Source organism: Podarcis bocagei (assembly GCF_964188305.1).
Source record: "Podarcis bocagei genome assembly, chromosome: 1".
Lineage (NCBI taxonomy): Eukaryota > Metazoa > Chordata > Lepidosauria > Squamata > Lacertidae > Podarcis > Podarcis bocagei.
The window spans coordinates 110,067,362-110,095,345 of NC_138125.1; the positions used below are offsets into that span (position 1 = coordinate 110,067,362).

The 27,984-nt window shown below is 41.6% G+C and overlaps 1 protein-coding gene and 1 long non-coding RNA gene across 4 annotated transcripts in view; one reads left to right on the forward strand and one right to left on the reverse strand.

Moving 5' to 3' along the window:
* Window positions 1-3,063: 3,063 nt before the first annotated feature.
* The window catches only part of LOC308589590 (lymphocyte antigen 75-like), a 73,186-nt gene continuing 48,265 nt past the window's right edge, over window positions 3,064-27,984 (reverse strand). For 2 of the 3 annotated variants that reach the window (XR_014009397.1, XR_014009398.1), the window contains exons 29-36: window positions 27,753-27,947; window positions 27,407-27,627; window positions 26,985-27,159; window positions 26,267-26,431; window positions 25,961-26,077; window positions 24,629-24,796; window positions 21,561-23,781; window positions 19,892-21,498 (exon numbers count right to left, since the gene is read on the reverse strand). Coding sequence is in view for 1 of the 3 variants with exons in the window: in XM_081198788.1 (XP_081054914.1) it covers window positions 3,240-3,433; window positions 4,166-4,192; window positions 4,881-5,054; window positions 5,966-6,088; window positions 7,119-7,226; window positions 24,629-24,796; window positions 25,961-26,077; window positions 26,267-26,431; window positions 26,985-27,159; window positions 27,407-27,627; window positions 27,753-27,947 (1,667 nt within the window). In the remaining 2 variants the exon portion in view is untranslated. Of the gene's footprint in view, window positions 3,434-4,165; window positions 4,193-4,880; window positions 5,055-5,965; window positions 6,089-7,118; window positions 7,227-19,891; window positions 21,499-21,560; window positions 23,782-24,628; window positions 24,797-25,960; window positions 26,078-26,266; window positions 26,432-26,984; window positions 27,160-27,406; window positions 27,628-27,752; window positions 27,948-27,984 lie in introns of those variants that run through there. The other variant, XM_081198788.1, reaches the window with a different exon arrangement.
* On the forward strand, window positions 8,259-11,796 carry LOC308589746. The gene is made up of 2 exons (XR_014009465.1): window positions 8,259-9,634; window positions 9,787-11,796. It is a non-coding gene; the product is annotated as an uncharacterized lncRNA (long non-coding RNA).

The following is a 27,984-nucleotide window of genomic DNA, read 5'->3' on the forward strand; positions in this document are numbered from 1 at the left end:
ACCATGGCCACTGGTGTGAATGAAATTTAGCATAATATGCAGGCCAAAAAGCCACAGTTCCATAATGCAGCAGGTATTGCAGTATGAAAGGAACATTTGGAAGACAGGATTGAAGTGCCAGAATTAAAATCAAGAAAACTAATGTATTCCCCATATCTGAATACAGACCTAAGATCACCTTCTGAAACCTTTCAGCAAGGAAGGAGAGGCTGCTATTTCTAATCCTTTGCAGATGTTCTATAATGATAGTATAGTTGAAGTTTTGAAAGCTATTGAATGATCTAAGAACTGTAACCAAAATCTCCCCCCCCCCAACCTTGGCAATTGCTGTAGCCGTTCTGACTCCAGGTAGAATCTCTGTAGTAGCATAGAGAGCAGTTGGCAGCGAAGAGAAATCTAGATGGCCCTACTGTGAACACAGAAGGTTAGTAAACCCAGTTTGAAAAACTTAAGTCACCAGGATAAAACTTGAAATGATTTTACACTGATGTTGATGAGCTATATAAAACTCCCCTTATGACATGTTCAGAATTAAATTCATTTTTAAGTAATATGTATTTAGTGCCACCTTTCTAACCAAAATTGCATTGCTTTTTCTGGTGACTGGCATGCAGTTATTTGAAGACTTACTAGTGTTAGATCAGTTAGGATGTGATGTCTGTGGTAAAGTATTCAAATGATTGATAGCTTAAGTGTAATTGTGCACTTAAACCCACAGAGATGTGCAATCTGTTTAAGTGCTAGTTCAGTTGAGCTACTAGTTGCAATTTAACATATGGTAAACTTCCTGCATAATATTGTCCCCTGCTCAATCATTTCAGGAATTGATGGTGCTTACTCTCTCAAACACACATCTTTCAGTAGTAGATAGGTAGCCGTGTTGGTCTGCCATAGTCAAAATAAAAAAATTCCTTCCAGTAGCACCTTAAAGACCAACTAAGTTAGTTCTTGGTATGAGCTTTCGTGTGCATGCACACTTCTTCAGATACCCTGAAGAAGTGTGCATGCACACGAAAGCTCATACCAAGAACTAACTTAGTTGGTCTTTAAGGTGCTACTGGAAGGAATTTTTTTATTTTGACTATGGCAGACCAACACGGCTACCTATCTACTACTGGAACCATGGAAGGCACCACATTGAGCCGTATGAAATGGAAGTCCATCAATTGGTATCTGAAGAAGTGTGCATGCACACGAAAGCTCATACCAAGAACTAACTTAGTTGGTCTTTAAGGTGCTACTGGAAGGAATTTTTTTATTTTGACACATCTTTCAGTACTTTGTTATTGTTTTTACTATAAACTGCTTTATTGAACTACTTAATGTGTATAATGCTAGGAAGGCCTAATCACCTTTAGTGCTCCCCCCCACCCCGTTTGATTGCTGTGGACCCCAGCAGCTATTTGAAGTATTTGCAAACTGGTTTTTGCAGATTAGGAATATTTCATGAGCCATATACTTCTGAATGATAATGGGTTCAGTTGTTCTGCAGTATGTTATTCCTCTCCCTCCATTTCCTTTTTTTAAGTTACATTTACTAGCCACAGATGATACCATATGCCTCTTCTATTCAAGTGAATGAGAAATGGTGTCTCAGACTCCTAAGCCACTTTGGGTTATCCTCACCAACATCTCAAAATAGGGTCGAGAGGAATAACAGCATTTTGCCTGCATAATTTTGTTTATATGGGTATACACTTTAACACTAGAATGCATTGTTTGATTTTGCAAAAGAAAGCATGGCCATATTTCTCTAGGTACCCTCTCTCCAAAAATAACCGTTACAGAATGCAGTGGAGCATGTTGGACCCCACAGATTTCCCCTTCTAGGGATTAATGCTTCTCCATGGTGGTTTTACTTCAGCACCTGAATTAAGATGCTTATAGTGCTCAAACCTGCAATACTGATTTATTATTTGCAATGCTCTTTTGAAAAAACAAATTCTCTTTTATTTACTATAAGCACCATATTCCTCCTAGGCATCTTTGTTTTGTTTTTCCAGGGCTTCCTGATAGCACAGTGAAGTTTTTCTAATTAATGTCAGGTTTTGTTTAACACTTTAAGAAAAACAACAACCCCAATAACACTTTTTGGAATATGGCACCAAGAAAATACATGTTTATTTCATACTGGAGTAATTTAAAATCAATTTTTTGTTTGGGTTTATTCCTTTGGGACCAATGGCAAATTGATAGTGTTGAAACAAATGGTGTAAGAGGGCTCTGCCTTCCATCTGTCATTCTCAAAAAGAATTCATATAACAAGGTATTTTTATTTATTTATATCAGAATTATATACATAAAAATATAGAGACATGTACACATGCATGATTTTCCCCACCACTGTGTTAATATAGGAGGAGTTGGCATTCGGGTATGGAGTTTTATCAGATAGCTATAGTATGCAACATTTCAGCTTGGAAGACCAATTTTTAAAAAAACATTTGGCATGGCCTCATGATTAAAGGTATGAAGGATGGAGTTACTACATGCTCCAAGAAACATTTGTGGAGGCTTTGTGAAATAACATCTTAGACTTGACAACAGGACCACCCCTAGTGTTATGGTGAAACTTATAATAACAAAACCTACCTTTTTTGCAGATGGTTCCACTCTACAACTGGAATTCTGATTTCAGAAACAATTGAAAACTATAATTGTAGTTTGTCATTTGTTTCTCGATGCCATTTGTTAATGTAAATAAGGGCTTCAGGTGTGGGCTTTTAAAAGTTCTTCAGGCACAGCATAATCTTCAAAGTTTAGCGCAATAGCTTAAGGTGAGAGTGATAGAGGTGAATCTTTGGACGAACAGCAGGTTTCTATGTACAGCTGCCCTTTCCTCCAATATATTACCTAGCCAAAGCTAAACACTGTGAAGGCCAACAGTTGCAGTTGCAGATATTAAGCAATTGTGGAAGTGCTTAACTTTGGCTGGACTGTATCTGCTGCTGTTTCTCCTCTAGCCAGCCTTAACCTCTCCCGAAACCAAACTGGTAGTTCAATTTGTGCCAAGGCCTTTTTGCATAGTGAAAAACACAATAGAATGAAAGTTCAGTTTGTGAAAATGGTACAACAGTTGCATGGATGGAAATTTACTTCCTGTGCGTAAGAGCAATTTAATTTACCATTGATGGCCGTTCATCTTCATGTGGAATAATGTCAGACTGTCTTTTCCTTGAGGTATATTTCTTGGGAGCCACTGTTGTTCTTTCTGTAATTATGTTATAAATAAATACCGTTTAGGCAGTATATTCATTTTCTTCTTCTACAAGAACCACTTCATCACTGCTTGGCACTTGAGTGGTGGAACTGTATGCTGTACATCCTGTTCCAGAAGAAACCCTCCTTTGATATAGGTACCAGAGAAATGCTGCAGACACTGCCACAATTACTGTTGAAGTTATGACTAAGGTAGTTGTCCAAGCGGTTTCATCTGAAACAATACAGGGATTCCGTCAATGGGATGTAGTCAAATTATGTACATTCTTTCTACACTACAGCTAATGTTTATCTGCTATCACACTTGGCACACTAATAGTAGTGATTGCCTCTTTGCTTGGATCTAATTACCAGTTTGCAACTATTTAGAAAATAGTTCCTTTTCTACAAGTTACCATGGAACACAAAGGTAGCTCGGTGGACAACATTCTCACATTTTTCATTATACACAACATCAGATAGTATATGAATGTTAATTTATCATAGCATACCAACGAGACAAACTTCGTCACCTCTTTACTTTCATGTTATCTTGTTCTATATGGCACTTTATTCCCAAAGCTGCTGGTGTTCTACAGAGTAGTATCCACTAGTGACAAGCATGTCTATACACAATCTCCTTTCTAAAAAAGCTTATGTGACACCAAATCAGGGTAAAACTACTGGGTTTTACCCTGATTTGACAGAACTCTGGGTGTCTCTTCTACTTGCTTGTAACCAAATTAAATGGGACTGAAATACTGATATAATAATAACAAATAACAACCATGACGTTAACTTTAACCACTTAAATATGTACACAGATCACAGGGTAAGTGTGAATGCTGCAGTTTCCTTATTCAATTACAAAGCGCAATAGTTCTGAATAACCAAGAGAAAATGCTCTCTTTTCAAAGCTCAACTACTGATTTTTTTTGGGGGGGGGAGGAACCAAAAGATAACTCACCCGGTAAATACTTCTTTTCATAAGGAACTGCAAGCATACATGCAAAAGAAAATGAAAGGCGTTAATATGTGTTTTATCTTAAAAGCAGCAATTTGCTTTCACTGTAATAACTGACATCCTAACATCCTGAATCTTGAACACAGCATTCTATGCTCTTCAGGCTCCAATCCCAGTAACCTTTCCTATTCACTTGCATTGAAGAATGTTGTGCACTGTATGCATATGAGAAGTTCATTTCTGAAACACCTGATCTTCATGTTCATGTGGAAGGGACAGAAAATGAGCAGAATCCTTTATTGAGCAGAAATGACTGCTCCAGTTAATTAAGACCTCTGCAATGTTAAGAAATGAAGTCTTGTCCTTTGGTTCCAATGTGATAAAAGCAGGAAGCAGGAACCAAACCAACACCATTGCCTTTCCAAGAATCTTTCATAACTAGTCAAAAGCAATGCTAGTACTGGTATGCTTTTTATAGGGGTATTCACAAAAACAGTTTCCCAAAAGTTAACCCTCCTTGAGTAATCTTGCAAAATTTTGTGTAGCTGATCTCTTAAGACTAAGGGTAAGATGTTTAGAAGATGCTCTTAAAGTAAAATTCTTACCCGTAGCAGTGCTAATTGCTCCCAAGACAATTCCCTGCAAACCTCTGAACTCTGAAATCTAGCACTAAGAAGAAACCATTTATAGTATAACAAATAGTGTGGGTATTACATACTGGAGGTTTCACAAAGGACTTCAGTCAGTGGGAGGTGCTCACAGGCTGCTTTTTTCCATCGGCCTGATGATGTCTGCATAACAGCACAGGTGTTTATTAGCTCCTCATTGCTTTCCTCCTCTATCCAGTTTGTAAAATTCACTTTGGATTGATCGTACCATTTGAAAACGTTCTCTGCAACAAAATGAAATGGCAAAACCATGGATACTACTGTAGTAGTTGTTCACAAGGGAGGATATTTAAATATGCTTTAAATTCTAGCATTCAAGTTTTAAAGTCCTATAACATTAAGGCTGGTTTGTGTGTGTGTAGGAAGAAGTCTCTGCCTTGTGTGCACCTCCTATGTGGGTGGGAGTTTAATTTCACTTTCCAGAAGCAAAGATCCTAGTTTAAAACAATCTCCAGTCAGTTTCTAAAGTTAGCTTCAAAAGCAGGAGTTCTGAAGATAACTTTTTTAATTAACCAGAGTTTGTTTTATGCCATGATCTTAGTTTCATGGGTAACAAACAAGCCAGGCCTTCTGGAAAGTGAAATGAAATCTGCTACAGTCCTTGTCCTGCAGGAGGAGGGGGAAGAGCAAGCCTCACATCGACTTTGTACTGCTAAAGGTAATACGTGGTTGACTGGTAACATCAGAACATAGTAACAACATCTTGCAATAAAACAAACACAAGCACAAACCCTCCACCACCACAAAGTGTCCTCTGCCACCTCAAAGGGAAGCTCTATTGAGATCACTGGAACTTACTTAGTTCTTTAGCTGCTTGATTAGGGGTCAGCAAGATAAGGCCCATGGGCTGGAAGCAGCCCACGGAGGTTGTTTGACCGGCCCATGAGCTGCCCCCGAACTGAGCCGCCTGCGTGCTGCGCTAAATCGGTGCAGCGCGGCACAGGGACTCACTTCTGCAGCGGCAGAAATTGTGTCTGTGCAGACGCTGGAAATCACGGGCACGTGTGTATGCTCACGCACGTACACCAATCTGGCCCAGGCAAGATAAACCTTGCCGACCCCTGTGCTTGATTATACCATGTAAATTAAACCAAGGTCAGACTCTATGTTTCTTTTAAGATTTCTGTTCACTTACCATCTGTATCAAAAAACATGCCCAATGATATGTATTCCGGACCATGCCAGTGGGTGCAGAATGTACTCCGAATAAAGCTATTCTCCTCTTTGTTATTTATGCTTATAATGTCGGCTCCAGATGCTGCATTTGAAGGGGGTGGGTGGGAAACAAACAAACACCAAAAATCAAATCCCAGCGCTTTGTCAGATCTTCGTCTAAAATAGACTGAACAGAAATAGTGCTCATGTGTGACCTTTTCTTATGCTCAAGTACTATTAGATTCTGCGTATCTCTCTCCCCGCCCCTGTTCATGAAAGACAAACAGGCCCAACCACCCAGCCCAATCACCCTAGTTAATTGTGTCTGTGGCCCCAAATATGCCAGTGTGTCTGCTGCGACATACAGGAGCACGTGTGGCACACAATCCCAAATGGAAAGCATTCCCAGAATGTATAAAAAAAAAGCTTTAAAAAGACTGGGCTAACAATGAAATAGCAAACTACTCCCCTCCTTTCCCCCGGATATGGTCAAGAGCACAATTAAAAGCCTGTTGAAGTAAATTTGCGGGAATCTGGAACTGGTAGATTACTAGAAACTCCGGAATGGGCAAATTAAATCAGAGCAGCCACTGAAGCATCAAACAGGATGAAATACTGATAACACTGTACTGCAAGAAAAGCTGCTGCTCTGATCAGAATAACATTCTATCTCCGATGGCCGACTAACTATGGGCCTCTAGAGGTTGCTGCACTATAACCCCAAGCATCCCTGACTACTGGTTATACTGCTGGGCCAAAGGTTTCCCATCCCTGCCTTATTTTATTTATTTATTGAATTTATGTGCCGCCCTATACCTTCAGATCTCAGGGTGGTTCACAGAATAAAATCAAAATATAAAACCACAAAATACATAATCAAAATTAAAACAACAGCCCAATAACCCTTCACACAGCTGTTGGGAGGATAAATTTGTGAAATGCTTTGAACACTCCCAATAGCATCTGAAGGGCCTTAGGCTAGTCTCCCTTGATCTATAATTACCCTTATTGTCACAGCTATAATAATTACAAAAAATAATGTACCCAAAGCAACGCAGCCCTCAAGCATAGCCACAGCCTACGTATCTCATTAGCGACTCAAAAAGGGACTAGAGAGGGATTAGTTGTATTACCATTTCCCTTGCAGACTTCCCTGGTATCATCAAGAGTTTCCAACGTTCCTTCAAGTAAAGCATAGCAGCTCCTTCCAAAAGAGAGCCAAGCAGCAGAGGGACATGCAACTAGGGAAGACAATGGTCACAATTAGTTTCCTGTATATTTTTGATAAAAAAAATTCACAAGGCACCTGATAAATATACTTAAAACTGTAACAAAATTGTTTAGACAAACTCGGTCATCAAAAGAAGCTTCAGAGCAGGAAAACGATCCATGGTAGGAAAAAGACAAGACACCAGAAGATCCCAGAGGCCCTCTCAGAAAATACCACCTTTGCAAAACACCTGATAGTTAACCAGGAAGGGACAAGGGGAATCTCCCCAGAGAGGGAGTTAAAGGGTTTGGGTGCTAGTGTGGATCTCTAGTGACCACCCACCATTCAGATGATGAGAGCACATGGAGCAGGAGTTCCAAGGAAGATCTTAATGTGCACCATGATTCGTAATTGGAGAAGGCTTCTTGGGGACAACACAAGTAGTTTAGAAAACTACTGAGTGCAACAATGCAGGAAGGATGACACCTGCGCTATAGATGGCAGAAAACTCATCTTAGAGCCTTATCTTCCAGCCTACACTTTGAGCCTACACCCCATTTCATCTGTGCTGTGCCATACAGTAGAACTGCTACTACACACTGCCATTTCTGCTATAACAGTTCTATTTCTGAAGCTACTCCAAACCACATGGTGTCCTGGGCACTTCACTAAACCTTTTTTTTTAAAAAAATAATACAAGTAGTGCTCCAGATGTTTGTAGAAAAATAACACCATGCAATGGTTGTAACCCAGCATATGTGAGCCACAACTAAATCCAGTGCAAAGTCAGTGGGATTTGGGATCAGACCTGTGCACTTTTTATGATTGAGGGCCAAACTAGATCACTTGTTAACTTTAAAAGTTAGCGAACAACAACTGGGAGGGGCCCTGAGTTGGATCTGGACATTTCCATCATTTTCCCCAGCACCTTTTTCTAAGGAAAAATCAACCCCTGCTAGCTATTTGCTTCTTTAGAGGAAACTTGCAATGGGGGGAATTGCAGCTCATGGAAGCAAAGAGTTTTTCATAAGCAAAATGGTACTGGGGAAATTTTAACCTACCCTCTCTTAGCACCACAGTTCCTATCCAAATCCCCCACTTCTGGTTGTTGTTTAGTCGTGTCCGACTCTTCATGACCCCATGGACCAGAGCACACCAGGCACTCCTGTCTTCCACTGCCTCCCACAGTTTGGTCAAACTCATGCTGGTAGCTTCGAGAACACTGTCCAACCATCTCGTCCTCTGTCGCCCCTCCTCCTTGTGCCCTCAATCTTTCCCAACATCAGGGTCTTTTCCAGGGAGTCTTCTCATGAGGTGGCCAAAGTATTGGAGTCTCAGCTTCAGGATCTGTCCTTCCAGTGAGCACTCAGGGCTGATTTCCTTAAGAATGGAGAGGTTTGATCTTCTTGCAGTCCATGGGACTCTCAAGAGTCTCCTCCAGCACCATAATTCAAAAGCATCAATTCTTCGGCGATCAGCCTTCTTTATGGTCCAGCTCTCACTTCCATACATCACTACTGGGAAAGCCATAGCTTTAACTATATGGACCTTTGTTGGCAAGGTGATGTCTCTGCTTTTTAAGATGCTGTCTAGGTTTGTCATTGCTTTTCTCTCAAGAAGCAGGCGTCTTTTAATTTCATGACTGCTGCTGTCACCATCTGCAGTGATCATGCAGTGATCACTTCTGGTAGAAGCTTCTATTTGCTAAGAAGCTAAGAAGCAAGATATCCAGCTGTGGATCTCCACCATCATCTTTAGTTAGGCTCTAGATTACTTGGAACAGCCTTCTTATAAACTCAAGGCTCTCTCCTCTAAGTCTTGTCTCATCCAAAGTGTTTTCCTGGACAGCTATAGCACTACCTACATTGCAAAGGCCACTGCTAATTAACCGGTATTAAAAAATTGCAATAAGTTGTTCAGAGCTAAACTGGCATCCTCCTCCTTGTGCTAGAAGTATAAGGAAAGACAGGAAAAGTCAAGCAGCATTTGATGAATTTCCTCTATATGTCATGCTCAGACTGTGAAAGCCTTTGCATATGCAGCTACAACAGGGACATCTTTGAACAAGGCAGAAGTATCAGCAGGGTTGGGGAAAACTTCAGGTTTGCCCAAGTATGAAAACATTTAGGTGAAAACACCAAAGTGGGTGAGAACTCTAAAAACAGCTCACTAAGGATTGAGGTCCCATAGTGGCAGTGGCATCTTCCCCAACTGTTTTTTTTTTTTGGGGGGGGGAGAGATGGAAAGTATATGCTGATTTAATCAACCCACTAAAATCCATGATAAAACAAATATATATATATATATATATATATATATATATATATATATATGAAAATAGCAACAGCCCTAATTATTTTACTACCACGCTGAGTGTTTGTGAAATAGGGTGGAATATTTTAAAGCCAGGTATGAAAAACCCATGGCTTTCCAGATGTTGTTGGCTCAGAGTCCCCTCTGGCCAATGGTCAGGGATAATGAAAGAAAAAATGACTCAATATATGTGCTTTTCTAAAGAAAGAAAGAAAGAAAGAAAGAAAGAAAGAAAGAAAGAAAGAAAGAAAGAAAGAAAAGAAAAGAAAAGAAAAAAGAAAAGAAAAGAAAGCCAATCAGCAGTAAAGGTTTTTCTTCTTTGCTTTAGTTATTATAACTACTTGCTTGGTGTGAAGTCAGATATGCCTGCTGGAAACAGAACTTGTGATTTTTACATCATGGCACAATGAATATATCAGATTTTATCTGTCTGACATTAACCTGGAGGTAACTGCAAGGGTGGCTGAGTTTTTGTTTCTCTTAAGAGTGGTGAATGGCACTATTTAGCGGGAAGAAACTCCAATGAAAATCCTTATTATTACATGTTTTACATGGCTGTATATTTGTATATCTATGGGGCGCGGGTGGCGCTGTGGGTAAAAGCCTCAGCGCCTAGGGCTTGCCGATCGAAAGGTCGGCGGTTTGAGTCCCCGCGGCGGGGTGCGCTCTCGCTGCTCGGTCCCAGCGCCTGCCAACCTAGCAGTTCGAAAGCAGCCCCGGGTGCAAGTAGATAGATAGGGACCGCTTACTAGCGGAAAGGTAAACGGCGTTTCCGTGTGCTGCGCTGGCTCACCAGATGCAGCTTTGTCACGCTGGCCACATGTCCCGGAAGTGTCTCCGGACAGCGCTGGCCCCCGGCCTCTTGAGTGAGATGGGCGCACAACCCTAGAGTCTGTCAAGACTAGCCCGTACGGGCAGGGGTACCTTTACCTTTACATTTGTATATATTTTAAAATTTTATATATGGATGCTTTGTGATGGCGTATATTTGTAATGCCTAAAAAGGTTTGGCGCAGAAGAAGATTTACAGAAATTGTTGCCTTGCAAAAAACATTAGTGGGTTTGTACTGCAGAGGCACTTTCAGCTCTGTTTAAGATGAAAAATTGCTTGTCTGTGTTCAAAACCACAAAGAACAGTTTAAAAGGAACTACGTAAGTACATTTTGTGTTTGTGTGTTTTTCCTTCTCTTCCAAGGGCACAAATATATTTTGCTTTTGGAACATTTTGCAAGGGGAAAGAAGTACAAAGGGGGGGGGGAGGATCCTAAAATCAGTTCAGCTCTGCAAGAGAACAATTAGTGTCAATTAGTCTTGATCTGAACAACATTTTCTATACAACAGACTAGCATCGAATAGACCCATAACTATATGCATTGTTCGCCTTATTTCTGTTTTATAGATGGCAAAGCAAGTAAGAATGCAACAGATCCAATGTAACATTTCTTACTATCATTCCTAACTACTGGCAGCCTGCACATCTCATATATGTGGGTTACCACTGGCTTGCTGAAACCCAAACACCGTGTGTGGAAGAAATCTTTCACAACTTTATGGATATAAGCTGTGGTCGCTGTGTCACCCTAGGCTGGATTTTCCAGTGATTTCCATAGGTTGAGAAGAGTACAAAACCCATGGTTGAATCAAGTTTCCATTAATCTCCACTAAAAACCTCTGTCTATAACTTTTATATGTGGGTGATATACAACTAAGTCATATTTAGACTAGACTCATAGAAATCAATAGACTTAAACCTATTGATTATAATGGGCCTACCTGTATGGAGAAATTGGATAAAACGGCCAAAAAAAGAGTTAATACTGTAAGCACTACAGAGCTCTCTCTCTCCATCAAAATAATTGAAGACAGAAGCAGCAGTTTAAAATCTTTGTGTTTTGCCTACAATCAAGAAAACAGACAGCCATCTAGCAGAAGTTATAACAGATATTCATTTAAAGTGTAGGCTAACACCAAAGCCCTGTTTTCAACTATAAAACATTGTTTATTTATAGTTACAGAAATACTCACTGACCAAAGAATCTACTTCACCCCTTCCGGGGGGAAAAACAAATATGGGTACCATATGTCTAGGGCAACAAACAGATGGCATACTTTATATACTTTCATTTTGAAAAGAAAGAACTGGAAATACCACAATGATTTTAAAAATAACATGTCCAGTTACATATGGCGAGATGCAGCCAAACCGCCAACACTCCTTTGATTTCATGTAACCATGTTAAAATGTTAAAAATGCAGTATGTATTCTGGAAATAAAACTTTGTAGCTTTTGTCTTGGGATTGTTTTTTCTTAAACGTTCCTTGCCACGACAAGAAATGCTTCCTTTATGTCAGGGCTCATCCTGCTTCCTAAAGACTGCGGAGGCTGGCTTTCTGCAATGTGCTAAAATATAGTGATAAACTCTCCTTTCCATTGGATGCGTAGTAATGTGTGAAGTTAGGTGGGCTGAGACTGGGTTATTTGGTCCCTGTACAAGACCCTGGGAGGATGGATGGAGTAACAAACATTAGATAAGGGAAACTACCCAAGGGTCAGAAAAACAATAGCTGTTGTTTGAACGTTTTGATGGTACAAAAGTCTCTGGTTCATAATGTTTCCGAGAAACACAGGAAGACTACTGGCAGCAGCTCTCCAAGGCTTTAGACAAGACTCTTGACCAGCTGCTTCTCAAGATGCCAAGACCTGAATCTGGGACTTTTCAGCTCTTCCCTATACATTTAAGCTCAATTTCATAAAGGTCTTCCAAGCAGAGAAAGACCAGAGCGTGCATGGAATATGTAAGCCTGCTGCTTCTCCTGCAAAACTTGAGGGAGTCAGCATAATGCAAGAGATCTACGTTCTCCAGCCCTATGCTCCAGCTGTTTTTTGTTAATCCCTAAAGGATGCCGAAAAAGACAAAAGAAATGAAAGGTATACATTACAGTGCTGGGGAGTGAGAAATCCATTCTTTAAGTTTGAAAAAATTAACTATTATTTCAAATAGCTGTCCACATATAATAGTACGCACTTGTATTCGACACACTTCTTTTTTTTCAAATTAGAGTGACTCTCCACTGCTTAGCAAGGCTACATATATATTAGATGGGTGCAGCTGCCGGTGGATGCATTGTTCTCCTTTTAGCCATGGTCTTCTCACTTCAAAAAGCTAAACAAAAAATAAAATAAAAATGCCCTAATTCAGGGATGAGGATCTTGCACAATCAGCTAGCTTTATTCCCCTTTTTACTGGAACATTTATTTATTTTTGCTGGAATAGAGTGGTGCAGAGCCAGGAACAAAGTGTTGTCTTCTCAGAAGGTGGAGTCAGTTACCCTTTGCAGTATTTGAGCAACAGACTTCAGAGTTTAATCCCAACCATGTGTACTCAGAAGCAAGTCCTATCAAATCGCTTCCTGGGTAAGTAAGGCTAGCAGCCTTAGCTGACCAATCTGCATCCCAGTTGCTACAAGCCAAGGAGTCTTAACACCTCACTTCAGAAAATAACAGTTGAAAACACTGACAGATCTACTGCATCTCATCCTGTGGCCTACCTTTTTATTTTTTGGCCCACCCTTGTGGTCAATGAATTCTCCCTTGTTGCTAAGCATTTCAACAATTAAGCTCTGATCCTGAAAAGAGTCACAGTATATCTACGCATATAGATGGCCTCACAACGTAACCAGGATCACACACACCCTCGCACCTACACATACAAATTATTTTAGCAGTAGATATAGGAATTAACGTGTATATGATTCATGAAATAGATCTCAATAACCAAAATAGGGAGAAACAGAAAAAGAAAGTGTTTCTTTTCAGGCCATGAGACTGGAAGTTTTGTTTACTTTGACTCATGTTTTCTCAACATCTGTGCACTAGCCAAATGGACTTCAAACAAACAACTACCCAGAGTAATGCAAGTCTGTTTAATCTCCTTATGGAGAAAACAGGAAATTAATTTGCCCATTGTCCGATTTGTTTCCTGTGATGATGAAGCCTTAAAAGCTTGTGGGTCACATGATATATCTTGGTATGTATTATCTCATCCTAGCAAAACCTCTTCCCTCTTCCACCCCCCCCCTTCATTCAGCTCTGGACAGATGAACCAAATACAATCCCTCCCTCATCCTGACCAATGAACAATACAGAGTTGTTGGGGGATCTGTCCTAAAGAGAACAGATCTCTAAAATAGGTTTTGAAACAGTTTTCTGAATTAAAATGTATTATATTAAATTACAGGTTCTCCAGTTCATGCTCATACTAAAATGTAAAGCAAAACTTAAAACTAGAACACACTTACAAATATATTTTAATACATTTGATGGCTGGACACCCTCCCCTCTTTTTACTGGGGGCTAAATAGGTACCGCTCAGGCGGGAAGGTAAACGGCGTTTCCCTGCGCTGCTCTGGTTCGCCAGAAGCGGCTTCGTCATGCTGGCCACATGACCCAGAAGCTGTATGCCGGCTCCCTCGGCCAATAAAGCGAGATGAGCGCCGCAACCCCAGAGTCAGTCACGACTGGACCTAATGGTCAGGTGTGCCTTTACCTTTATACCCCACAAAGGCAGAAACCATTGCCTAGACCAGGGGCTGGCAACCTAAGGCCCATGGGCCACAAGCAGCCCACGGGGGTCATCTAACCGGCCCATGGACTCCTGCCTCTCACTCAGTCAGCTCCTGTATGCCGCGTTAAACCGGCGTGGAGCAGAGCGGGGACTGCCTTCCGTGACGCTGGCCGCCTTCCCATTGGCTGCAGGAAGCTCCTGCAGCCAATGGGAAGCTGCGCACGCCTCTGTGCCAGAAGGAGCGCTGGAAACAGCGTTTGTGCATGTGTGCCCACCATGGCGTCTGCAGGACCGTGAGCTGGCCCAAGCCACAAAACTTTGCCGACCCCTGGCCTAAACTGTGGGACCTTTGGTCCAGTTTACATCCTTCAGGGTCCAGTAGAAATCATGCTGCCAAGGGCAGAAATTGCGTAGTGTATGTGAGATTTTGATCCAACAACTTCATCTCTTGTATTATAACTTGATATTTTATATGCTATACATACTTTATACGTTTGTTGTTGTTTTTTTAATGAGAGGGAAACACTAGTTCCCAAGCCTTCAGGAAAGTAATGGTTCTCCATTGGGAAATCCCTTTATATCTAAATAAAATATGAGCCAAATTCTGGCTGCAGCTCCTGGTAAGTGAGATGAGCTAGGAGCCCAGGTTTGGAAGACATGCTAAGTCCAACCTAGACATAGCTCAGTGCCGTGCAGGTGGAAAAAAAAGAAGGGGGGGGGCAGAGAGGAGTTCCTCTCTAGGAGCTTTCAATTTTGCACAGTCACAATAAGCCATAGTTTAAGCCAGTAAACTGCCAGGTCACTGGTCCCTCTAGCTCAGTATTATACCATAGGTATAATCCCATGGGTCGGGACCCACACCAGGTGGGCTGCAGCAAAGCAATTGCTACTATTTTGGACTCCAGCTGAGACTGGTAGGAAGGCTAACTAAGGTAACCCTAGGCAAATTGCTCTGTAAATTGCCATTTGTAATATGCAGTACCAGCATGAAGTAAAAACCAAATGTGAAAGTGCGTCACGTTGCACTGCCTCAGATTCAGGCGACAGCCCTACAAATGTTCACTTGAGAGAGCAAAGCCGCATTTGAATGCACAATTGGGAATAAGCATTTTATTTATTCAAATTCCTCTAACTAAACAGCGTTTGTTGACCTTATTTATTTGTAGCCCCGATGAGCTTAGGGGCACCATACTGGTCTCCCAATAACTCCCCCCCCCCCAAGCTAAATGATATGGAAAAAAATGCTTCAGGGAAACCTAAGGAGGTCTATGGGCGAGTTCCGAATCTGAAGCCAGATTTCCCCACCAAGTCCTTGCCGCTTTACCCGCTGCGCCACACTCTCCCAGCGAGGTCGCGCTGCGAGCCCTGCGCCTGAGGGACATCCACGTTTCTCGCCCCGAGCCCGTGCGGGGAGAGCTTCCCTGGGCGACGGCGCTACAGGCAGGAGAGGAGGGCGCGCGGGCGAGGCGGGGAAGCGCAACCCGGAGGCCGCGAAGAGGAGGAACCCCCTCGCCCTGCTGGCTGCCAGCCCCGCATTCATTTGGCGCGCCCGGCCGGGACTAGCGGGAAGAAAAGAGGGAGGAGGAGCCCGCTGCCTTACCGTCTGCTGCTGCTCCTTGGAAAGGCAGCGCGGCGGCCAGGAGGAGGCCGCTCAGGAGGCAGGAGCGCGCGCTCGAGGGGGCGCCCATGGCGCAGCGAAGCAAGCTCCGTCCGAGCCCGGCGCACTCGGGGCTCGACGGCGACGACGCCACCCACTCCCTGCCGCTCGCGGGGTAGCCGGGGGGTGGGGTGGGCGTGGGCGAGCTCTGGCTCGTGCTCCGGCTTCGGAAGCGAGAGGGAGGAGAGCAGCAGGTCCGGCAAACTTCTGCAAGGGGAACTGGGTGGCGGGACTTCTCTCTCTCCCCCTCCTCAGTTGGCGGAAGGGGCTGGTCACGAAGAAAAGCTACAGAGCACTCCAATGCACAACTCCAATGTTGCCTCTGGGGGCTTGTGATCCCGACAGAGCTTTTGCGTCTTTAAGTGTAGGCAGAAATTCAGCTGGCACAGCTTTCCGTCATCAAAGGGACGCTCCTGTCGAACGCCTCGCGTCCCACCCAGCTGGGAAAAGGCGGTCGGAAGCAATTGGAGCCTCCCTGCTTAGGTTTCCGTGTGTAAAGTTAAAACGGCACTTAATGGAGATACTTAAACTACTTGGCTCTTCCTCTCGAGGAATCTTTTAGCTATTGGTGCTTCTGTCAGATGCAAAATCTCCTTTTTGTACGCTGTGCTAATTATTTCAGCATAACTTCTTTTTTCCCGTGCTTGCAATCAGTACTAATCCACTACTGACTGATCAATTGAATTTTGCACAGGGATGCAAAATATAGGAACATTAAATGTCACAGTACTAGTTATAATGAGGTCTTGTTTGTGTGTGATAATATTGGTAATGCCAATCACCTTTCTACGCAAGACATAATAACAATTGCAAGTTAGGTTAGTTATCTGTTCTTTTTAACCTAAAATTTAAATTACCTTAAAAGTATTTTCCCTGGATGGTAGAGACTTGGCTTGAGTTAGTGTTTGGAAAAGTGGGAACTACAAAATGCTTCTTCAGTTAAGTTATGTGCAAACTGACCAGTAGAGGGTATCAGTGTTGTTTCCTTAGCACACCACCAATATGGGAATGCTATGCATTTTTAATAACAATATACAGAAAACTATCAAAGTAAACTGCTTTGCATTATCATTAATTTCAGTGATAGTAACTATACCTTTGAAATTGATGGAACTTGTTTAACATTGACAGGATTAGGATTTCCCATTGGCCCTGTTCCAGTTCTAATAAATGTTTCAACAACACGTTTTTCTTACTGGTTCCGCATCTAACCAGGTGTCAAATTTCATTTTGTGCAAGACTCTCTGTAAAGCTGCAAAGACCTCACCACCGTCACCTGTTGAAATTTGGCATGGTGGTACTTTTTAACAGCTGCAATCCCTTAGGAACCTTAGAGCAGAACTATGCGATGGCAGCACACCCAGGTCTTAAAATGTGGGTTCCTGCCAAACACCCTGTATAGCAAAGTATGGAATGAGTTCAAGTGGGAAAGTCCTTGTGAGTGGTGCAGAACCCTTCAATTCCCTCCCTCCAGTCAGTTTTTTTTTTCTCAGCTGCTGTTCGAGACAAGGAAAAAGTTCAGCTGGATGAAAAAAATATTAAATGGTGTATGTGTGCATGAGAGAATGAGAGAGAAAGGACAGAATAAATAAAATAGGAAGCTGCCTTACACTGATTCAGGCCACTAGTTCAGCTTTTACACTGCCTGGCAGCAGTTCTCCAGGGTTTCAGACAGGAGACTTTCCTAGCCCTATCTTGGAGATGGCAGGAATTAGCAAAGCGGACGCTCTACTTATGTGCTGCCGCCAGTATCAAGTGTCATTGTGCCCTTTTGAGGAAGCTGCAGTGAACACAGTTATTTACAAGTAAGCATGCTTATGGTAAGGTTGACAACATGGAAGTTACCGTTTTGCAGCGACGTAGTCTGTTTCGTTTACAATAAAAGTGTGTGGGGGGAAACAACAGATCTCCAAAATTTTAACCTCAGCTTCTACAGTGTTGCCCTTGACACCTCAAAGAGCAACTTAACTTTTCAGGGTATGAGTTCTTTGCACAGCAATTTTAAAAACCAGCTATGGAGAAACAGAATAGGAAATTCAAAAATTCAGATTATTATTTTCAGATAAAATCTTAAACTCAATGCCTTGCTGACTCCTATGTTGTTATTAGAATTTGTATACCACCCTTCATCCACAGTTCTCATCCTACCCACATTTATCAGGAACTCCCATTGGTTTTCAGTTTTTAAAGTGTGTGTTACATTGTAGCCTAACTGCATATCAGAGAGGCAACATGTCTCTGATCTGTTGTGTTTTTTACAATTAGTTTGAATATGCAACTAAAACTGGATTAAGTGCAATGTACTGTAATGTAATGTGGTATGTGCATTGCACATGTTGTTCCTTCAAGGGCATAATCCAGATGAAAAAGGAAAAAAAAAGTCCAGGAAGCAAAGCAGGTCTAGATCCAGTTTAATGCCTAGATGGTAGGCTATCAGGAGACCCCCTAAGTTCTGTGATGGAAGAAAGCCAGGATATAAATGAAACTAGTGTTTTTTTTAACAGTCTCCCAGTGGCAAATATTCCCCTTTGGGGCAAGGTGCTCATGAGGAATGGCAATGGTCAAGCTTCAGATTTAAGTCTGGCTTCAACTAAAACTGCCTTGGTTGCCCTGGTAAATGACATTGGCCTGGAGAGCAGTAGTGTAATCTTGCTTGTCCTTGATCTCTAATGACTTTTGGTATCATTGGCCACAGTATCCTGGAGGACAGCTTTAATACTCACAAACTTCTAACTTGCATCCATTCACAGACAGGGTATCATCCTCCTGTTGTTTTCTATGTCTGCAAAGGAATCAATTTCCTCAACATAGTAAGCTAAACATAGAATCTCTCTCTCTCTCTTGAGCTCCCCAATGCATGCGCTGATGACATGCTGGAAGGCTAGCATCATGAACCAGGGGAGGCAGTGTGCAGGATGGTCTAGCTCAGGGGTCTAGCTCTGGAGCCGCATGTGGCTCTTTTACACCTTTGCCGCGGCTCCGGAACGGATACTAGCGAGGGGAGGAGGGGCATTGTGCGCCCCGACACTCCCCACTGTGGTGGGCGCTGTACTGGCTGTGACATCGCATGGGGGCGGTGCGTGCGTTAGTCACGCACCGTCCCGACGTCACCTTCCTGCCTGCCCGCCCGCTACATTGTAAGGGGCATGTACGCTGGTCACTGCATTGAAAGGGGGCATGTACGCTGGTCACTGTTTTGAAGGGGAGTGAAGAACACACACACACACAAAGGTAACTTGTTAATTTAACGTTTATTTCTATGAGGAGGAGTAATTCTGAGGGGTCAAACAAAGAAATAATAAAAAGTGACAAAAAAGTTATTTTAATAATGACGAGTTTTGCGACTCCCAGTTTTTTTTCTTCTTCGGAAACGGGTCCAAGTGGCTCTTTTTGTCTTAAAGGTTGCAGACCCCTGGTCTAGCTGATGACTGAAGATACGAGAACGACACAGCTTTAGACCAAGTCAGACCATTGTGGTCCATTTAGCTCAGTGTTGACTACAGTATAAGCTGGTAGCGGCTCTTTGGAGTTTCAGGCAGCAGACATTCCTAGCCCTACCTGGAAGAGTTCAAAGCAGGTGCTCTACCCCTGAGTGAAAGCATTTCCCATAGCACCATTAGCTCTGACTGCATCATAGAACTGGAAGGGACTGCAAGGGTCACCTAGTCCAACCTTCTTGTGGTCCCTTCCAATTCTACAGTTCTATGAAGCAGTTTATTTATTAAGCAGAAGAGGAGGGAGCAAGTCCTGGGCTCTGTCCAGGTGTCTCATCTCACTTGGCAATTATTATTAAGTACAGTCGTACCTTGGGTTTTTGAACAGCTTAGTCCTCAAACATTTTGGCTCCCAAACGCTGCAAACCTGGAAGTGACTCTTCCGGTCTGCGAACTATTTTTGGAAGCTGAATGTCTGGACAGGGCTTCCGATTGGCTTGGCTGCAGGAGCTTACTGCAGCCAATCAGAAGCCGCACTTTGGTTTTCCAACGTTTTGGAAGTCGAATGGATTCCGTTCGACTTCCAAGGTACGACTGTATGGGAGAAGTGGAAGACTAAAAGGCACACAACTTCCTTGCAAGTCAAGTAATTGTTGTGACTGTATTCACCTGCTAATGCCATTTTCCTTCTTGGGAAAAAAAGGACAGAAAACACCTCAGAACAAGATTACTTTTTAAAGCTTTATTAACTTTGATGTTTGTGGGTGTTTTTTTTTTAAATACTGAAGAGTACAAAAACATTTTTAATCAGGTGAAAAGCACTGAAATCAGCTTAAATTATCTCACAAGTACAAATCTAATCACCATTGAAGCTTTCTGCTAAATCTACTACAGTATTTCTAAGGCCATGACCCCAGGAAGGTTTTGTTGTGAACTCTCAATACAGATATATTAAGGCATTTGCATTAATTCACATCATGACATTTCCCACAATATCGCAGAATAGATATACCAGAAAAAAAACCCAGCACACAAAATTAAAAACATAATTTAAAAAAATTCTATCAGAATATTATACAAATAAACACTTTGTAGAAACACTGGAATCTTTTGTGCATATTTATCTACATCTTGCATCACTGAATAGCCCTGATAATATATTTAAAATAAACTTTCCATTTTTAGATTCACATCAATAAAGAAGCCCACAAGTGCAAATAGTCATAAATTCAGTAATGCTGAGCACACTTATTTAGTGGAAATTGCCCCAAACCCTGGTTACTACTGCACATGCAAAAGAGTACTTAATGGAGTATGCCCTGCGCTGGGAGATACATACGTCTCAATCTTTGCAATATAAAATCTTTTAACACACGGTCATCCGTTTGCCTTTCCAGTTTCAGTTCCCTGGTGTGTGGTGTGTATGTTGAATGTAGCCCCCAGTTCTTTTCTCTGCCACCTAGCAGGTGACTGGCGCTGTCAAAGATAACCACACCAGTCATCTGTTTGGCACAAGTACCTGTGTGTCAGGGTGTACATTAGAAACAGGTTGTGATGCAAATTTTATTAAATAGTGAACAAGCTTCTTCACCATTACTAATTTAGGACTTGGTTATGGGCATTTTATTTATCTAAATATTCTAAATCATGCTTAAAAAAGAAAAAAGAAGACGACAAAGTGCATTTTTTCTCGTGTGCGTGTGTACATGCACACACACACACACACACACACACACACACACACGCATCACTATCATTCACCAGTCCCTCATGGGCTGTTATAGGCACTATATTAAAGACCTTTCTGCACAAACATTTTGTGTGCAACAAATGTCCAATTTTTTGCCTGTACGTTGTACAACAGCAGCAGTTGTGTTACCACAATTTCCAGATATTAAAAGAGGAGCATTTTGTATCTTGGAGATCACAGTCTACCCAAGCTAGCACATTCATTGCTATTGGGACTAGCACATTCATTACTACTGGGACCTCTGTATTGTTGAGGGCACTTGTTGGGAGATTGTCTGAGACAGTGTGTGTCCAGTTAAATATCTCCTCTCCAAAATGCTTAATTTTTTTTAAAAAAAGGTGTGCAGAGCCGCATATGTGGCCCTCATACACCACACTATCACCCTCCCCTGTTATGTACTGATAAGATTATTATACTGCTGTCACCGAAACGACACTTGTGGGCAGAAATGCATGAGTAGCACAGTTTAAATGATCCTGCAGAAATACCCCAGCTGAAGAGATCTATAGCAGGAAGAGACTAGTAGCAGTTCACAAGAGCTAACTGTGAAGTTGGACAAAGGCCTACTCATATCTATCTGTCATCTATCTATCTATCTATCTATCTATCTATCTATCTATCTATCATCTATCTATCTATCTATCACCATAGGTGATGTTACACAATCTTGAAAAAAGGGACTCAAATGCACACACACACACGCGCTTCCAAAGGAAAGCTAATAGGGTGGCTTTCATTTTGCTAATTAGAACAAGACTGAGTAGCTACATGCTCCTATCTCTATGCATAGTATGCAGAACAATGGATGTTGGGCCAAGGAAAAACAGCCCAGAACCCTAGGCATCCAATGATTTCCTGCTCTCGTACATGAAGATTTTCTTCATGTATCTGTTAAGGCACCTCTTTTCTATTTGCATATGGAGTGCTTTTGTCTCATTTATTAAATGGGAATCCTCTACCTGTGTGGGATTCTTGGGGGGCTTTTTTGGCCAAAAAACCCCCTAGCATAAAAATAAATTGAGTAGTAAGCCAATTATTTTTTAGTATTATCTTTGACAGCATTCCTTAAGTCAGTAGTATTATCAGAACAATTAGTTAAATATTTCCATGGTACATTTTTATTAAATTAATGGAGTTATACTAATAGAAGCTGTCCCTTTATTTTGGCTAAGAAACAAATATTATGCTACATTTTAAATGATATTTCTTCCAAAGCTCAGTTAGGGGTTGGCCGCTGTGTTGAGGCCACTTTGATTTGCTCTATGCGACAACTGTCACCACATGGTGAGCCAGTTGTGTGCAGAAGCTTATCACATGAAGCCAGGTGTTCCTACCGTGTCATAACATAGAACCAAGAAAAAAACTCTTTGGTGACATGAGGGGAGGAAACGCCACCTAGAAGTAGGAGCTATACAGTAGGAGCTATAGTCAGAAGAAGAAAATGTGGACGACCCCATTTAACCATGGTAGTGCTTTGACTCCTCACGTCTGCCTGTCTTTTAGATGCTAATCAATGGGTTGCATTCAACGAAGACCAACTTAGAGGACACCCACAGAAATTAACGGACCTAAGTAGGGCTAACAATACATACAGCTCAATGTGTTTTCTGTATTAGTACAGAACAAAATGAGTACCCCTTTAGAAGTACCAAAATATGGCAGAGGTAATAAAGACAAATGTCACAACATTATCAACAGGAAGCACAATCTTTCTCCAGGTTCCATTCTTTATAGGCTAGTTAGTACATACTAGGGGTCTGAATCTTTCATTTAGCCCTTGGTTTCCATTTGGCCTCTTGCATTTGTATGTGTATGTGTGGGGACGGTATGGCTTATTAAAGTTTAAAATGTTTTCAAAATGCAGGCTGACAAATTGTTGTTACTCTTTTAACTGTTGTAACTAAAAAGCTAACTAAAGAACTAAACCAAAGATTGGAGGGATCTTTGGAACTTTTATTGAAAAAGGTCAACATTTCAAGTTTGTATTAAAAACATTTCAAGTTTCTTTCTTTCTTTAAAACAACCCTTCTGTACCCCAATAGGTTTTAAGTACAGTGGTATCTCGGGTTAATTACTTAATTCGCTCCGGAGGTGCGTTCTTAACCTGAAACTGTTCTTAACCTGAAGCACCACTTTAGCTAATGGGGCCTCCTGCTGCTGCCGTGCCACCAGAGCACGATTTCTGTTCTCATCCTGAAGCAAAGTTCTTAACCTGAAGTACTATTTCTGGGTTAGCGGAGTCTGTAACCTGAAGCGTATGTAACTTGAGGTACCACTGTAAAAGAGTATGGTTGATACAAGTTATTACATTATGTATTTTGCATCGAGTTGATTCCAAAAGATTCTCTAGGCATCAATCATACTTCATATAGGAGAGCATGTCCAAAAATCAAAGCATGTCCAAAAATCAGTTTCAGGGTCGTATCTCAATGCATGTGCAAATCTTAAAGACCATGGAAAGTGCAAAGTCTGATTGGAGTTTAAATCAGTTGGTGAAACACAGTTGACTTTCCCTCCTCCTTTCAAATGTGGGGGGAAAGGTTGTGTCACACCCTGAACAAAAAATAGGTACTGAACCCAGAGGTCAGCATTTACCTGCTACTGAATACATTTGGTATAGGTTTGCCAAACCAAAACCTATAAAATTATGCCTAAACAGCCCAATCCAGCACGAACTGTTCCTCAGTCACCATCTCTGGAAAACATAGTGTCCGTTTCATCTTCGTACAACCCCCGTTCATAGCGTACCGAAGAGAATCCGCCCCAATTCAGTCGTTTCTTCTTATACAGGAAGCATATCAATCCAGCAACAAGTGCGACAATAATTAGAATAGCAACAGCTATTGCCCCTCCTACATGATTAGAGACTGTAAGAAAAAAAAAACCCAACGTCATCCATCCGTAACTATTAATTCAGAAGCAACTTGACTGAAAACCATATATATATATATATATATATATATATATATATATATATATATATATATATATTATACAGGAGTTGCGCGAGGCTACTTCATGCCAGCAAGAAGATCAAACCGATCCATTCTTTAGGAAATCAGCCCTGAGTGCTCACTGGTAGGACAGATCCTGAAGCTGAGGCTCCAATACTTTGGCCACCTCATGAGAAGAGAAGACTCCCTGGAAAAGACTCTGATGTTGGGAAAGATTGAGGCCACAAGGAGAAGGGGACGACAGAGGACGAGATGGTTGGACAGTGTTCTTGAAGCCATAAACATGAGTCTGACCAAACTGCGGGAGGCAGTAGAAGACAGAAGTGCCTGGCGTGCTCTGGTCCATGGGGTCACGAAGAGTCGGACACGACTAAATGACTAAACAACAACAACTTCATGCCAGCTAGCATGCAAAACATTTCCCTGCCCTTGCTCCTCTCATTTTCAGCAAGAAAAGCCCTTTATTGATTTGACGTGCTCTTTGCATTGAGCAAATATGGGCATTCTTTATTACCTCTGTCCATGTTCGCAGAAGCACAGGGAGCCCCTACACATTTGCAGGAAAGGAAGGTTTTTGTAGGGAGATCTCTGTATTTATTATGTGTAGCATTACCTATAGTATTATTATTAGTGTCATGATGATGATGATCTGCATCTTACTGATATAGCAACATCCTGATGAGAGATGGACCCCCCTTACTGACACAATCACAGGTCAGTTTAAAAAGCTACATTATTTTTAAATCAAAATCATACATACCTTGAGGAGCTTTGCAAACAACTCTGCTTTGGAGATTGCTGCAGTCAGTTTTGGACCATGTACCATTTGTTGAAAACACAACGCTACATTTACCATTGGCTTTTTCTTTTCCCTTTTCCCAGTTGACATATTTAATTTCTGAGCCATCAAGCCACTTCATGGATTCAGCTGTATATTAGGGGAAACCCCCCCCAAAGTTATTCCTTAACAGCAAAAATGTGCTGCAATTATTACAGTGTGTACAAGCAGCAATTTAATTATATAATGTTCAGAGCCAGAAAAGTCTACTAAGAACCAATAGTCAAGAGTCTATTCAGCTTCTAAAAGCTTTAGTGCTGGCAGAAGGATGCAGAGAACTGAGAAGCAAGGAAGCCTAGGAAAAAAGGTCTATGGTAGGTATAGAGGAATAGATAGAAAACCATTAGCCCAGAAGAAAAACCGGTAAAACGAACAATCTCTCTATGCCTGCGAGCTGCAGAGCTAGGCATGGATGAAATGATTTGAAATAACCAGGTACATACATCCTTGGCTAATGCCCTCTAGCCTGGCTAAGTCTCTTTCTCTGTGCTTTTATTTACAGCATGGAAAATATGCCAAGTTGCAATGCATGTTCTTTATTTAATTTCTATTCATTAAAATTTTAATAATGCACTTGTAGTGCACAGTAAATTTCAGGAGCATAATCCAAATAAAACTTCAGTTTCGCTAAAATCAATGGAAATACGAAATGCAGCTAACTCTCCTTGAAGGACTAACAGTGGGCCTGGGATAGCTCAGTTGGTAGAGCACAGGACTCTTAATCCTAGGGTTGTGGGTTCGAGCCCCATGTTGGGCAAAAGATTCCTGCATTGCAGGGGGTTGGACTAGATGGCCCTCGTGGTCCCTTCCAACTCTATAATTCTATGACTCTCAGATGCCTGACTTCACCTGCCTTGCTTATTATGCCTTGTACAGTACAGTACAGTAGTACCTCGGGTTACAGGCACTTCAGGTTACAGACGCTTCAGTTTACAGACTCCGCTAACCCAGAAATAGTACCTCGGATTAAAAACTTTGCTTCAGAATGAGAACAGAAATCGCGCGGCAGCAGCAGGAGGCCCCATTAGCTAAAGTGGTACCTCAGGTTAAGAACAGTTTCAGGTCAAGAACAGACCTCCAGAACGAATTAAGTTCTTAACCTGAGGTACCACTGTATTAGGTTGCAATCCTAATCCCACTCCCTAGGAGCAAGTCCCACTGAATTCAATGGAGCTTACTTCTGAACAGGCACGGTTAGGATTCCAGCCTTAACAGTTATAAGTCACAATGGCTTCATAGTTATTCACTGCTTACCATTTTCTTGCATTCCAAGCCATACCCTTCCAGTGATGAAATAATGTTCTCGTAAGTGTGTGCTCACAAACTTATTTTCTTCCTCATCTTCTATAGTCAAAAGTGTTGCAGAAGGATCTAAGCAGATAATGTTAGTGGTCAAAAGTGAAAATAACTTCTTGAAAGTTCTCTTTATTAACATTTAGTGAAATAATTTATGGCAACATTTAAAGTAATAACAAAAAAAAATCAACTCTCTATCCAAAAGATTCTTAATTATATTATTGTCTTTTTTTAGACATAACATGATACATAATATGGACATACCAAGCTTCTTGCAGACTTCTTTAGCCTCTTTCCAATTGTATATAGAGAAATTGTAAAATGCCAAATCAAATGCATAGCAATGCTGTTTATACTGTATCCACTGTGAAGCACTACCAGTAGTTTGGGGGCAGTATGTGGGATTTTCTGCTTGCTTGGACTGTACTTCTGTGAAAATATAAACATCATCATCATCATCATCATCCAAACATCTTGGGGCACTCCTATCATCCATTCAGGTGGTTCAATGGAGCCTCGATAAGCCATTGCCGCATAAACACAAACTGACTGTTGGCACACACGCATATATATCTGCTGCTGTGTTGAAGCAATTTAATTTACTGTAAAGGTACAGGACTATGATCCATCGGAGGGCATCCCAGGGAATACAGACCTTTGCCTCTGATGCCTGAGATGGAATTCCAGTTTCTGGGAGAATACTGTCGCACTCAGATCCTGCTTTGATGTTTCCCATAGGTATCTGGTAGGCCACTCTGAGTGGACCAGATGAGCCACTGGCCTAATTCAGCACGACTATTCTTATATTCTTAAGGTTTTGGTGGCCAACAATCCTCAGCATGGTACTCAGAAGGTCTCAAAACCAGTAGGAGTTGCTTTTAAGGACATGCTTTTAAGTATAGGGCCAGGGGTTGGGGTGGGATCTGCCCTCATCATTCTCTTTGGTCTTAGCACCACACTGGACACATGAATGCAGACTTACTGTTTGAAGGGTAGTAGCAAATGGCACCATCAGCGCCACGCGAGCAATCCAAGCGGTTCCAAAATCCTTTAGTGTCCAGTAAGAAACAATTTCCAGGAGAATGTGAATGCTCATATTCCCAGGGCTTGTAATCAAATGTGCTTCCATCAGACCACTCAAAATCAGAATCGCTTTCCTAGAAAGAGAGCAATTCGATTCCAGTTGAACAAGTGCAGATGTCACTTTTTGTTTTAGCAAACACTGGGAAAAACAGGCATCACGGCTAATTATTGGACCACAGCACCACCCACATCCCTACAATGTGTTTAATGTATGAGACAAGTTAAAATATTGTTAACAGAAACGAAAAGCTGGCTCAAAACCTTTAAAGATAATAGCATGGGGATATGGTTGCAAAAGCACATGAAACAGTTCAAACTCACGTTATGATTGGATAAACCAATCCAAAGTGGATATCCATCTCTTTTTACAATATTTTCCAGAAACACTTGCTGCGATTCGCTGTGTACGCTGGCTAAATCACTGCCATTTCGCTTGCATTCTCTCCATGCATCATACCAACTGAGCTGTTTTTGAAGGATCCAGTATGTATTATTTCCATGAGGCAGTTTCTCGGGCAGTGGTGGTTTGTATTCTTTGGGTCCTATTTCAATATTACAACAAGGACAGAAGTTTAGTTTTTTTTTAGTTTTAGGCATATGTAAAAGAAATTAATAATAATACCATAGGGCATTTGGAAATTCAATCCAAATTGCAGACATTGCTTACCCATTTCTATTTTACAGACAAGGATGCTGTGTAGGCTAAATTGCAGAGGTAACCAGTTGCCACTGTAATTGTACATATCCCAGACACCATCAAGACCAATACCAGCAACAAAATTGTTATTCTTTACATAAGGTCTCCCCAGTCTCCAGTTATTGTATGAGAGGTATGTGTTGTCATCCCACTTCAGATTACCATCTGCAGAAAACAAACGAAATAAGTTTCCATAATGAGT